This window comes from Lepidochelys kempii, chromosome 14, assembly GCF_965140265.1.
Source record: "Lepidochelys kempii isolate rLepKem1 chromosome 14, rLepKem1.hap2, whole genome shotgun sequence".
NCBI lineage: Eukaryota > Metazoa > Chordata > Testudines > Cheloniidae > Lepidochelys > Lepidochelys kempii.
Window position 1 is genome coordinate 19,737,448 of NC_133269.1, and position 14,661 is coordinate 19,752,108.

The window sequence follows — 14,661 nt, forward strand, 5'->3', positions numbered from 1 at the left end:
GGGCAATGTAACAAGCCACTCAAAATACCAAATTTTGTTAAAAAATGTATTTTGTTTAAAAAATACCAGTACTGCTGCTTTGAGTATGTGTCAGGGTAGATCTCATTTGAGGTGCTTATAAACCTCACACACACACAATTGGAGTCTTTCAAATAGCCATGTCTGAGCTTGTGCATGCTCTTGTATCACCTTGTGCTCCTGTACAAGGGCGTAAAAGGTGGGACAAGGCAGCTCAACCACTCCTGGTGGACTCAAAGCCTTTAGGCTTCAAACCTTGCGCTTCCTCCGATGGGCTAATCCTGCAAACATGAGCATAGCACATGCCTGTTCTGCTTGGGTGAGACTCGTATACCAGAAAGATACCTAGGATGCTGATCGTTTTCTTCTAGGACTGGAAAGTCACAGAATGCCCAACTGAAGCTCCACTTATTGGAGCAGTCAGTGAAGGTTTCTTTGGACTGAAGGAGTCTGGTACTGGAGAAAACAATGTCTGGAAACCTTCCCCCCTCCCCCCAGCAGATGAGTGACACCCAAGGCCAGCACAGAGAAAATCCTGGAAATGAAAAAAGACCTGGTGCCAGTACTGAAGTCCAACATGGAGAGAAATCTCTCTGAGCATAAGGACAGAAACTCTAGGTGGAACTCAGTGCCTTCCAATAGAGACAGGTTTCAGAGTAACAGCCGTGTTAGTCTGTATTCGCAAAAAGAGAAGGAGTACTTGTGGCACCTTAGAGACTAACCAATTTATTTGCGCATAAGCTTTCGTGAGCTACAGCTCACTTCATCGGATGCATACTGTGACATCATCATCATCTGGACCCATGGAAAAGAAGCCCTTGAGGAATTCCACCATGATTTCAACAATTTCCATCCCACCATCAACCTCAGCCTGGTCCAGTCCACACAAGAGATCCACTTCCTGGACACTACAGTGCTAATAAACAATGGTCACATAAACACCACCCTATACCGGAAACCTACTGACCGCTATTCCTACCTACATGTCTCCAGCTTTCACCCTGACCACACCACACGATCCATCGTCTACAGCCAAGCTCTGCGATACAACCGCATTTGCTCCAACCCCTCAGACAGAGACAAACACCTACAAGATCTCTATCAAGCATTCTTACAACTACAATACTCACCTGCGGAAGTGAAGAAACAGATTGATAGAGCCAGAAGAGTTCCCAGAAGTCACCTACTACAGGACAGGCCTAATAAAGAAAATAACAGAACGCCACTAGCCGTCACCTTCAGCCCCCAACTAAAACCCCTCCAACGCATTATTAAGGATCTACAACCTATCCTGAAGGATGACCCAACACTCTCTCAAATCTTGGGAGACAGGCCAGTCCTTGCCTACAGACAGCCCCCCAACCTGAAGCAAATACTCAACAGCAACCACACAACAGAACCACTAGCCCAGGAACCTATCCTTGCAACAAAGCCCCTTGCCAACTGTGCCCACATATCTATTCAGGGAACACCATCACAGGGCCTAATCACATCAGCCACACTATCAGAGGCTTGTTCACCTGCACATCCACCAATGTGATATACGCCATCATGTGCCAGCAATGCCCCTCTGCCATGTACATGGGTCAAACTGGACAGTCTCTACGTAAAAGAATAAATGGACACAAATCAGATATCAAGAATTATAACATTCAAAAACCAGTCGGAGAACACTTCAATCTCTCTGGTCACTCGATTTCTGATCTCAAAGTGACTATCCTTCAACAAAAAAACTTCGAAAACAGACTCCAACGAGAGACTGCTGAATTGGAATTAATTTGCAAACTGGATACAATTAACTTAGGCTTGAATAGAGACTGGGAGTGGCTAAGTCATTATGCAAGGTAACCTATTTTCCCTTGTTTTTTTCCTCCCCCCCCCCCCGACGTTCTTGTTAAACCCTGGATTTGTGCTGGAAATGGCCCACCTTGATTATCATACACATGATAAGGAGAGTGATCACTTTAGATAAGCTATTAGCAGCAGGAGAGTGGGGTGGGGGGAGGTATTTTTTCATGCTTTGTGTGTATAGAAAGATCTTCTACACTTTCCACAGTATGCATCCGATGAAGTGAGCTGTAGCTCACGAAAGCTTGTGCTCAAATAAATTGGTTAGTCTCTAAGGTGCACAAGTACTCCTTTTTCTAATATAGAGAGATCACATAAAGCCTCTGGGGGAAAACTCACTAAGCCCCTCAGTGAATCCAGGGTTATTGAGAAGGTGCCATCTACTATCATGGCACCCATGAAGTTTACCATGATTCCATCTCCTCTGATCCAGATGACTGCGCAATCATCTGTGTCGTGTTAATTGGCAGAGTTGCTAATGGTACCACTGTGCATGTCATTGCAGACTCTCGCATGTGATTCTGAGACTGTCGGAAATTACCCTCGCACCAAGACAGCTACTGGTACCACTGATACCAGGAGTGCCATATGTATCAGTGCTGCCCTTAGAGGAAATCTATTCTTCATCCTTGTCACTAGGACATTCTTTCTTGCCTTCCTTGAGTAGGGAACCCTCTCCCCTGAGGTCAGCAGGTGAGACCATGGACAGACAAGGCAGTTCTCCCTATAAGGCCCTACTGCAATCCCTCTGGAACCGGCACTGGGTTGGCAACCATCACACAAGCCAGCTGGACCCTTCTGGAATACCACGATAGTCCTATTGGACTCAGTGGGATCCTTCTTCACATACTTCCAGGAGTGGATCCCCATTCCATTCCTGGAAGAGGAGGTTGTACTGCTTGGTGACATCTCTGGCCAGACCACTGTCGCTGAGCCAGGAAAAATGCCAGCTAATGCCTGACATGGGACCAGAGGAGCAACACGGTCCTACTTCACCTTCCAAAGATTTGTTGTCCTTGTTACCAAATGAGACAGTAGCCTCTGCACTGATACTGGTGCTGGACTATTTTAAGATGTTCCAAGATCTGCTTATGAGAATAACAGACAATCTAGAAATAGAGATGTCAGTTAGCTAAAAAGATTCTCAGGTTGTTCAATTACACTGATGATGTGAAGGGCCTTGTGGCTTCAAGTTTCAGGCATTCCCAAGGAGGTGCAAGCCATGATAGAAGATCTGCCTTTCAAAGGGAAGGAGTTGTTTAGCAAACACACACAGCTCTGCATTTCTCTGTAGCATGGGACATGGGTCACTTGCTGGAGGATCCTCTCCTCCTTGAAGTCTTTAAACCATGATTTGAGGACTTCAATAGCTCAGACATAGGTGAGAGGTTTTTTGCAGGAGTGGGTGGGTGAGATTCTGTGGCCTGCATTGTGCAGGAGGTCGGACTAGATGATCATAATGGTCCCTTCTGACTTTAGTATCTATGAATCTATGAACTCCAAAGCTACACTGTTCTCCTTGGGAAACTATACCCAGCCCCCTTACTGAAAATTGTGTCACTAGTAACCATGGATGTTAGAGAGGAACTAGGCACGTCACACATGCTTGATTATCCTTCCAAGAAAAAGCCCAGAAATAGCAGGGGATGCCAGTCTCCTCTTTTGGCACATGGTGCTAGCATCACATCAACAAATTTCATGGGACTGTCAGGAACTGCATCAGGAGCAGTTCCAAGCATGGAACCTTTGGAAGCCACCTTATCCTAATCTGCTGGGTATGGTCTGCTATAACTTCAGACATACATCATTGTTCATGGCTATTCTATCCAATTTAATTCCTTACTACCCTCCATTCTTCCCTTTCCCTCTTCAGGGGCCCTTCTTATGAGAGCCTACCATAAGTAGAAGTGGCCTTGTTGCTTTGGCTAGGAGCCATAAAAAAGCTGTCACCTGAATATAGGGGAAGAGGCTTCTGCTTCTGCTATTTTCTTACCCTTTCTTCTTCAGAAAATTTTTGTCCTTGGGAGACTCAAGAAATACATAAGACATCTCAGGTTCAGGATGGTAATGCTTGCCTTCATCACTCCATCTCCAAGTTCACGACTGGTTTGTGGCTCTTGACATGTGTGGCATGTACTTCCACATAGCCATCCTACCCAATCCAGAGGAGGTACCTAAGATTCACAGTGAGGCCCAACTATTACCAGTACAAGGTACTGCCATTTAGACTCTCAACGACACTCAGATTCTTCATGAAATGGTTAGAGGTGGTAGCAGTATGCTTAAGGAAACAGGGCACTCACGTCTACCTGTATGTGGATGATTGGCTGGTCAGAGGCAGGTCTCTGCAGGAGACTGAGATAGCCCTAGAGTATGTCGTCCTCTTGTTTGTGCAGCAGTCCCTTACTGTGAACTACAAGAAATCATCTCTGTCCCCATCACCCTCAAATGAGTTAATAGGGACTGTGCTAGACTCTCAATTGGCAAAAGCCTACTATGCATTATGTATATAAGCCGGAAGCAATCAAGCTGTGGACGTGGTGTCTTCGCCCTGGGATAACCCCATTGGCTCTGAACCTTCCATGTGTCAGCAACAGCCTGGCAGACTTTTTGAGCAGACATGCAGCAATCAACCATGAATGGTTACTTTGGAAGTCCATCATAGAGCTGATATTGGCTCATTGGGGGATTCCCAGAATAGACCTTTTCACCATGAAAGACAATACCAAATGCCTGATCTTTTGCTCCAGAGAAGGCATGAGCCTGGACTTATTGTCAAACTCCTTTCTGCTACAGTGGATAAAGATACCCCCCAAACTCCAGGCTGATATCCAAATGACAGATGGGACAAGGCCACACCTTATTGACCAAGGCAGTTTTGGCTGTCAGACTTATTGCGGATATCAATCTGCTGTGATCTGCTTCCCTCCCCTCCTTCCAATCTCCCAGCTTGTCTGAATATAATATCCCAGAATCATGGTCAGATACTGCACCTGGACCTACAGTGACTAAGTCTGAGGGCTTGGATGTTGTCTGGTTCAGCATTACTCACAGAGACTGACAAGTTCAGGAAATTCTTGGACAGAGCAGAAAGCAATTTATAAGAAAGTCCTTTTAACCAAAATGGAAAAGGTTCTCTATATGGGCAGTCCAACATGATCTAGATGCAACAGAGCCTGAATACTGAAAATAATTGACTGCTTGCTGCTATTGAAGCTTTTAGGAGTCCTCAGCAACTACGGACTTTGAATTGCAAGGCATCTGAGAGGGTTGCAGCCACCCAGCCCTTTTTGCTTTCACTGGGAGCACAGGAATATTGCATGTGTGATCCAGAGGTCCCAGCTATTAAAATGTTTCTGAACTTGCATGATTGAGGTGCATGTGTGCCTATAGTGGGATCCATGTTGACTACAACATCATCTCAGAGAACCACAGTTACTGTAGGTTAAGTAACTGTTCTGTAAACATTGCCCCAACCTTGTCCCCTGCATCCCAGGGACAATTAATTGCGTAAGAAAACAGGTTGCAGTACCACTGATTTCCCCGCTTTGGGAGTTTGCACAGTGGGAGCTGCTTTAATAGTCCAGACAGTATAGGCAAGAGAGATGTGCAGATTCATTGTATTCCCTGACTCATTTGGCCATATTCTTCTCTGGCTAGTGCTGGAGACTGTCTGTCGATGTGTCCCTCCTTCCCTCTGTCCTGTGCTGGCTGTTTTGTAGGCTCTCTAGCAGGACAGTGTAGCCTTCTATTTGAGTGCCTATTACCCCTTTCCTCTCTTTCACCTTTGCTTCAGGGCCTCAGCTAAGATATGCAAAAGCAGACATAGGGTTATGTGTGCACTGCAAGCAGAGGTCTGGCTGAAGCACCTGTAGACATTTCCCAAGCTATCTTTGAACTATCTAGCTTGGGTAGCAATACCAGTGAAACTGTGGTATCATGGGCTAGCTGTTTGGGCTATACCAGCCTGCCTGGGACCCCTTCCTGGGTATGTACTCAAGAGGCTAGCCTTTGCTGCTCTGGTTTCACTGGTATTGTTAGCTTTGATCTAGATAGCTTGGATATCTCAGGATGGCTACGCGTGCTGCAGTCACAACTTTGAGTGCAGTGTAGATGTATCCTTAATCGCCGTGCTAAATTACAGAGCTACCATCTATTCAGAAAGCACTAATACCCCTTGTTTGCTTTTGTGGCTTCAAATTTCATTTTTGTCACAGTCACAACAACTATGGGTACAAATGTTTTTGTTTAAATTAAGAGCTGGTTGTGATAATAAGGAAATGAGTTTTGAACATTTGTGGAGAATTGCTCTAAAGAACTTGGAGTAATCTGCTTTGCTTAAAATAATATTCTCTACAGAACAATTGCTGATTGGATTGAAAGACAAAGACACCATTGTGAGATGGTCTGCTGCAAAAGGGTAGGTTTCTTCTATTTAATTTAAAACTAATAGATTAGCATAACAGCTGAATGTTTCCCAGGGCTAAATAACTGCATGTTGTTTTCTCAGTGTTATCGGTTATTTATGATGGTTGCAACACAAGTGATGACATGGAGCCCGTGTCTGCTAGTGTTCTTGGATGGAGGTAGAAGTGGTGGGGCAGCGAACTAGGAAATTTTAACTAGGGTTGAGTTTGGAATGATGCGTGAGGATTTTACTTGGGGCTTTTTTGCAATAGTGTTTCTTCCCAGTTGGCTGGTCCACGTTTTCGTCTTTTCCATTTGAAAATCTTACTTCTTTGTTAGGCACATTATTTTGTAGCTTTTCAGCTTGTAGTCTGACATTTGTGTCCTAGTGTGACACTGTTGAAATAATGCATTGTGTCGTCTGTAGTTTGAATCCTGTTATCTTAGTGTAAACTTTTATCTTAAATTACTGTAATTGTACAGCAAATCACTTTTCTTCTCTTTTTTTTGCAGGATTGGTAGAATAACTGGAAGGCTTCCAAAAGAGTTAGCTGATGATGTGGTTGGATCTCTGTTGGATTGCTTTAGGTAATACTATTTTGTATTTATGCAATAGCTTGCATCCTTGGATCTCAAAATACTCCTATGCTGTGTACATAATTTCACAGCTGCCATGTGGCCATTTCTGGAGTGGGAGGGCAACATTCAGGCAGGCAACTGGCCCATAGCACATATAAAACAATAAGGAGAATTGGAATTTTGGCCAAGGGCATGGGGCAAACACCTACATGTGTGAAAAGTACTACTGGAACTTTAATGTCCATGCAAGTTTGGACCTCATTGTTAGGGTCTCATTGAAAGAATAAAACAGAATTTTGTGGTGGTAGGAGGTGGTTTGGATTAGTGCACTAACTTTTTCATGACAGATCTGTGTTCAAGTTCTGATATGCTGTATGTGAAATTGAACTTGATGGTTTTTCCTATCCTAGTATCCAGTGAATATTTCTTCACACAGCAAATTATGTAGGCATAATTTGCTATGACTTGCAATGTGGCATTTTTCAGGTCAGGGGTGAGGTGCATTGGCAGAGCAGTGTGGGAAAGTTTGAACAGTGTCCTCCTACACTGTTTGTGACTCTGGCTAGTACTGATGTATTATGTTCATGAACACCGCAAAATTGGTTCAGAAGTATAAAAAGAAAGAGGGAATGTTTTCTTGTACATGTAAGAGCAGAATTGTTGCATATGTGAAAACTAAATTGCTATGAAACCCTTTTCTTCCCATCCAAAGTTGCCTATTGTGTTTAGAATCAGCAGAAAAGCAGAGGAGTACGTGTACGTTTGGTTTACAGGTTACTTGTCCTAGCGTTAAACATTCATAAGTAATGCTTGGCTTTCTGAGGTGGAAGTGTATGGTCATGGTTGTCTTGCTAAAAACTATATCAGCTTATTGCATTCAGGATCCATATGTGCCTTTTGTTACTCAGCGTAGGCAACTTTGCAAGCATCCAGTCTGTATTAAATGTTCTTCTTTAGATGTGTTTTTTTCTTTTCTGTAGCCTCTAGCATGCCCAAGGACAATTTAAGGAGTGTAGTAACTGTGTCTGATATCAGGGGGTAGCTATGTTAGTCTGTATCCACAAAAACAACAAGGAGTCCAGTGGCACCTTAAAGACTAACAGATTTATTTGAGCATAAGCTTTCGTGGGTAAAAACCCCACTTCTTCAGATGCATGGAGTCATGCTTATGCCCAAATAAATCTGGTAGTCTTTAAGGTGCCACCGCTCTCCTTGTTGTTTTTGTGTGTCAGATGTTGGCTTGCAGATTACCATTTGCAAACTAAATAAAACATGGTAAGAATTTTCTATAATGGGAATATTCAAATAAAGAAATGTCTAAGAATGAAACAGCAGTAGGACAAAGGACACTATGGAACTTTTAGCACATGATCGGAGGGTATACCCAGCTAGTTATTCTGCAACAGGCTAGAGCATTGTAGAGTTACACCCCAGTTTGCTGCATACTAACTCACCAAATAGACATGCCCTCTGTGTAGCAGGAAACTGAGTCTTACCTGGTTTGTTTTTTGAATATTGGAGTAGATTTATAAATACTTTATAGTCGGATAATCTCACTCTGGGGACACAGTACTAGAGATAGCTTTTAAAATCTCTGAGGATACTCAGAAACTGTTAGCAATAATGGTCTCCATAGAATGTCAATCAAAATATGTAGAAAATGTATTTTTGTCTGGGTCAAGAAGAGGGAAACCATATTATATATTACACTTCAGTCCAGAGAGTAAGTGAGTAAGAAGAAGAATAAAAAACAGAAGGAACTAATTAATACATATGATGTTGCTTTTTGCTATGGGAGTCACAAATTTTGTGATTCTTCCCCCCCCACATACAAATTTTTTTTTTAAACCATCATGATAGTTGATATTCTGTGGGGCTTATTTTTATTTTTATTTTTTTTTGGCCTGTGGATTAATGATATACTATGCATGTGAATGAGTTTCGCTTGGAATCTTGAGCTGCCCAATAAAAAATTGTCCAGCTTAGGTGGCTAAGCAACCACACTGTGTCAACAAAAAGAACCAGACGAGTGAGATGTTTCATTGCTCTAGGGTTAGAAAGCTTCACTTTCCCTCAAGGTTTTTTTTTTTTTTTTTTTAAAGATACAAAACCCAACCTCAAAACATTTCAGAAATCAAATTCAGAGAGAGATGGGCTTGGGTAGTATAGCTATATAGCTGCCCGCTATTAACACAATATGAGCATGGCTAACTGTACTTAAGTGTTCACAACACTTGACTTTTTTTTAGTTACTGATTTGCACTTTACTTAGACTTTTTTCACAATTATTCTCCTATGGCTTCTCCCAAAATACTAGAATAAAAATGCCTTATTTAGGGTGGTTGACACAATGCTGGAATATCGACTTCAGTCAGCAATGGCAATAATTCTAGCATTCCTTGGCTTATCTCATCTGAGATTGGTATAGAACGGACACATGGGAAACATTTTCCTCTGTTTTGTATTGTAGCAAGGAAATTGCAATGGAGAAGCATCCGGTAGGTACATATCCATTTTGTGCTGGAGGATATAACTAGACCTTATGCAGAGAGGCTAGGACTTGTAAATCAGCACTAAGTGTGGCAAACTGGTTAGCAAGTAGACCCAATAGAAAATTCTTCAATGTGTCCAACTTCAGGCTTGGTATGTATAAGTTACTATTTCAGCACAGCCTGTTTGTATTTTTTAGCTGTCTGGATGAATTCTAATTAACAACTAGATTTCATAAAACTATCCAAGGTAATAAGTAGCTTCAGTTGCTTCCTTGGATTCTCCTTCACAGGATTGCCATCTTGGATTTTGTGATGAGCTGGCAATGGTGAATAAATTAAATTGGAGAAACATTTACTTGAATTGAAGAGTAAAGATGAGATACTCTAGTTTATGTACATAAAGAGAAGTGAGAATGGAACTGATCTACTTGAACAAGAGTCACTTGAGTCAATATGAAGAATTTCCATGACAAATGTGCAAATGTACAGATTCAAATGTATATTTGAGAGTCTCGCTATTTAACAGTTTAATAAACAACAAAATCCAAGTCAAAAACTGATTTCAAGATGTATGCTTAGCTGGAAAACAGATCAGAGAGATTATACTAGTGGTGCTGGTCTGGACTGAACTGGACTGCAGTCTGCCTTGGCATGGGCTAATGAGGAAGCATCATATCAACTGCAGTTCCAGCCCTGGTACGGAGTACAGAAAATTTTTGAATTGCCACTGGTGTGCTGTTCCATCTCGTGTTTCCAGTTGTCTTTGCTGGGATGCCACATGGTCCTGGACAAAGAGAAGCTTGCAGTGCTGTTGTGGGAATGAAGATGATGAACCTGGTGGCCAGGATTACTGTGAGATAGGACTGTGTAGAAAGGTGCTGTGTGGAGACGGGACAGGCAGAGGGAACAGGTTTTGTAAGAGCTGCTCTTGAAAAGGACTGAAGCAAGACAGCCTTTTTAAAGACTTCTGCTGAAATCCTGGCCACTTTGTTCTCTACTTTTTCATCAGCCTGAATGGAATTTCTGTGGAATCACTGAGTAGAAGCAAAAGCTCATACAAAGAGGATGGGAGGGGGGAAGATTTAGTGACCAATTGCAGTGACCTGTCTGTGGTGCAGGGTGGTATTGGAGGCAGTACCAGGTGGTAATATGGTATTCCTCCCCCTCCCCAGGTTGTTCTGCAGGGAATGTCAAGTTACATACACTGGTTGTATTCTTGGCACTTGATCACACTTCTGCTATATCTTATTAGTAAGGTTATGATTTTGGTGTGGAAACTTTCACATCAGAGGGACGGGAAAAAAATAAGTCACAGGTCACTAAATAATGTAGTTTTTGCTTCATCAACATACACAAAAATATAGTGTGCCTGCTGAAAGGTGCAGCCTGGTTGAGGGGTTGGAGAGTGAGCTCACTGTGCAGCGGTGGCTCCTGTGCCGCGTGGCTGGGCCTGCTCTTGTCCAGGTGTTGCAAACTGGATCATGTGGTCACAGCACCGCTCAGGTTTGGCCCATCCACCTCTCTGTAGGAGATGAAGCCCCTCAAACACCAAGTCCCAATGCCACTCTATAAATTATACTCGGCGCTTCAAAGACCAGTAGTTAGTTGCTATATTTTCATTTTTTTTTTAAAAGATCTGTTTTTCAAATCTGGGTGATTAATAATCTAATTAGTAAATAGGTGACTTCCTTTTTCTCAGACATTAATAGGATGTACTGTAGGCAAGGAAAATAGAAATCTGCTGTGAATTTTGCACAAAATTTCTCCTAAAAAAACTGAATACCAATGGGGATTTTCATTTTGTATTTTGCTTGGCCCTTCTCTTTTATAATTTAATGCCAGTTATTGCTGGATATAAGATGGGTCATTCTGAACTATGTTAATTTAATTATGTGAATAATAAGAAAAAAAATAAACAAAACTAGGTCAAAATAAATGGTTAGATAATCTGTAGATATTTTCTGAAACTGCACAGATATATGATAAAATATATTTCAACACATGACTTTTGAAAGGGGCCTACCTTATAGTTTTTCAGACATGTTTGTGATGAGTGATGGTGGGATTTTTGATAGGGATCCATAATCCACATTACTTATGCCTAATTTAAATATTGTTACTGATTAAAGATATTTTTAATGACTACTTTTATATCTATGTGAAAGCACTGAGTAATGCAGATTATTATTGTTGTTAATTAATATTATCTAATAGGAAGTAACATTTAACTTGCTTAGATTGGCATCTAATTTTAGTTCAGCAACTTTGGTAATGATTTTCACTAATAAATTGAATGTTTTGGCTTTACGTGTGGAAGCTAGTAAACCATTATAAGATGGGGAGGATTGCTTCTTTAGGGCTATTGTTTCTATCTGTGTGGTTGCAGAGCAAAAAAAAAAAAAAGTTTGAGTATGAAGACTGCCTTCACAATAATGAGGGAGAAAAATCTTTCTCTTTAATATGAGATCTGAAGTCCAGCAGAACTTGATGGAATTAACCTAAGTTAATGATTTTTTTTGCACTTAGATATCTGTTGTCCTTTTGTCTCAGGAAGCTCAATTAATTCACCAAAGTATTTATTTTTCACCAATTTAAAGCTCTTAGAAAATATTTTTATAAGGAAATGCTAGAAGAAAATTATTTCCTTCATACTCACTGCATATGTACCTAGTGGCATAGACAGAAAACTATTCTCATTGAAAACTCTGATTAGACTTTAGTATGTGATATTTACTTTGGATGACTTAGAAAGTGTGTGATACCTTAGCAATTGAAGCAGCACAAACATTTTTTTTTTTAATATGCAAGGTTTTGGACTACAAAGGTTTACAAACTTTTTTGCACATGTTGGTTGGTGTCCAAGATAAGAAAATATTCTGTTACTTTTTTCAGTTACTAATTTGTCTATTGTGGTTTTAATATGCGGGATTTTCTATGTCTATATGTGCTTATATCACCACAGTATATGGGCTCCTCCAAAGTATTTACAAATTAAAATAATCATTTCTCCTCTTCTTGCCCAGCCTTTTAGAGAAACAGCTTGACTAGTTTATAGGAGTTGTTTTGTTAGAATTTTTTTATTTTATTTTTGGTATGTGTTTTGCTATTGTAAGGTAAAAAATCTAATGTATTGTGTTTTGTATTTTAGAATGAACTAGATTTACCTGTACTGAGGTGCTGGGATTTGCAAAGGAGACCAAGGTGCCCAACTCCCTGGGTCACCTTTGACAATCCCAGCAAGAATGCATATTCTAATCGTGGCTGTAACTATGCATTTTTCTGTTTTAAAAAATTAGATTTATGCTCTGATTAGTGTAGTTCAAAGAAACTACACTTTGTAAATATTGTGCTATTACTAAATATTAAAAGTGAATGTATTGAGGATCCTTGAGGATCTTAAATTTGAACATTTTAGAATTCTTAGTGGTATCGTATTGTTTTTAGGTTTTCTTTCTTATTATTAACTTAATACAAAATAAAATGTTCATGTGAATATGATGTTGCATTCTACAAGTCCCCCCCTCATTTGTTTCTGCTATCTCTGCAAAAGTGTCTAAATCTTGAATCACTTTTGGTATTCTTGCTCTAGATCTTAATTATCAGCCACTGCAGGTCACGCCAGTTTGTTTGATGTTTTTTGTATTGTGGATAAAAATCCACTATGGCTTAGTGTGAAGTCTGCTCTCTCTCATCTTTTACTTCTGATGTAGACAAGCATGTGTTTGTTCTGGAGATAGAATGCCATTATATTAATACACTGTACCACCTACCCATTTTATACTCCTGGTTTTTGTCATGCACCAGGTTACTGAAAATAATTTTCTTTTTGATAATGAGATTTGATAATAATTGGCACACGAGTATCTGAAGTTGAACTTTTTATTTGTATTTGAGGGTGAGTATGTTTATATCAATAAATGGTTTAAGCACAGTGTTGTTTATTCAGTTGAACAATTGCACCATTAACATGGTAGTTAAAGTAGGAAAGAACAAACATTTTAAAAAAATATTTATGCAGTGGTTCCTGTATTTAAAAAAAAAAAAAAGTCTACTCTAATACTGTGAATACAAACTGCAGTAGACAAATAGTGATTTGGATTACACATGATAAAACCCAGAATGCTCAAGTTAAACTTAACAGTGTTTCTGTGTTCTAAAATTAGTTTCCAGGAAACAGACAATTCTTGGCATGGAGGATGTCTGGCTCTGGCTGAATTAGGCAGGAGAGGATTGTTACTCCCTTCCCGAATCGCAGATGGTAAGTTTCTTGAACCCCAATAATATATACAGTAATATGATATAACCTGTGGACACTGTGACTGGCTCCCCCTTCGGCTGCAGCCTGGGACTGTGCCCCCTGAACTCTCCCCAGCCTGGGCTGTCTCTCACAAAGACTTGCAGCAACCCCTCCAGGAGCTGTGATCATTCAGCACAACTGCATGTGGATTCCCACACCCAGCTAGATTGCATGAATGCCACTCGTGAATCACACAGAGAAAGGCACCAGCCAAATCCCCCCGGTTCCCAGCACTGTACCCCAGGAATATACTGTCTTGCACTGCTCAAGATGGGCAGTGCAAATTTATTAATTAGTTCACCACTTCAGCAATGGAAAGTGGACATACACCAGCCTTTGCGAAGCTGAGCAGATTGCCCCACATTTCATACAAGCTCACGGGTAAAGATAACCAATTAAACAAATTTATTGACTATAAACGGTAGATTTTAAGTGATATTAAGTGATAAGCAAAAAGTCAGAGTGGTTACCAAAAGAAAAGAAAATATAAGCACGCAGTCTAAACTCTCAATTCTATTAGACTGGGCAACATCTAGATTAAGCAGTTTTTCTCACCGCACTGGATATTGCAGTCCTTAATATACAGGTTTGTTCCTTAAACCTGGGCCAATCTCCTCTGTTGGAGTCTTGTCTTCTTCTCCGTGTCTTAATTGCTTGCAGTGAAGGTGAGGGCAGGAGAAGGGCCTGGTATGTGTCCACTCTGTTTTATATCCTCAGTCCATGTGCTTGGGGAGCACAAGTCCAGACATGTCTGGGGGGCATTGCTGAGTCTCTCCAAGCAAGGTTGAGCAATTCCTCTGGTGTGGCCTCATGCAGGTGAGTCATTGCATTGTAGCTCCCTTGCTGGACAATGGTTGTTTGACACCCCGCCCGGGCGTTGGTTATTTTCCTTGCTGTTGCCTCTGGGGAGCTAATATCTGGCTGATTCTCCAACTTACAGCATGTTTTAGTGACCACCATACAACACAATTCTCGTAATTTCATATGCATTAATGATACACATATATGGATAGAGTAGTG

The 14,661-nt window shown here is 41.0% G+C and overlaps 1 protein-coding gene across 8 annotated transcripts in view; it reads left to right on the forward strand.

Annotated features, from left to right (window-relative positions):
* Window positions 1–14,661, forward strand: part of TBCD (tubulin folding cofactor D) — a 261,333-nt gene that overhangs the window by 51,466 nt on the left and 195,206 nt on the right. For all 8 annotated transcript variants that reach the window (XM_073311985.1, XM_073311984.1, XM_073311991.1 and 5 more), the window contains exons 12-14: window positions 6,226–6,286; window positions 6,787–6,861; window positions 13,508–13,602. In XM_073311985.1, coding sequence (XP_073168086.1) covers window positions 6,226–6,286; window positions 6,787–6,861; window positions 13,508–13,602 — 231 coding nt within the window. The remainder of the gene's footprint in view (window positions 1–6,225; window positions 6,287–6,786; window positions 6,862–13,507; window positions 13,603–14,661) is intronic.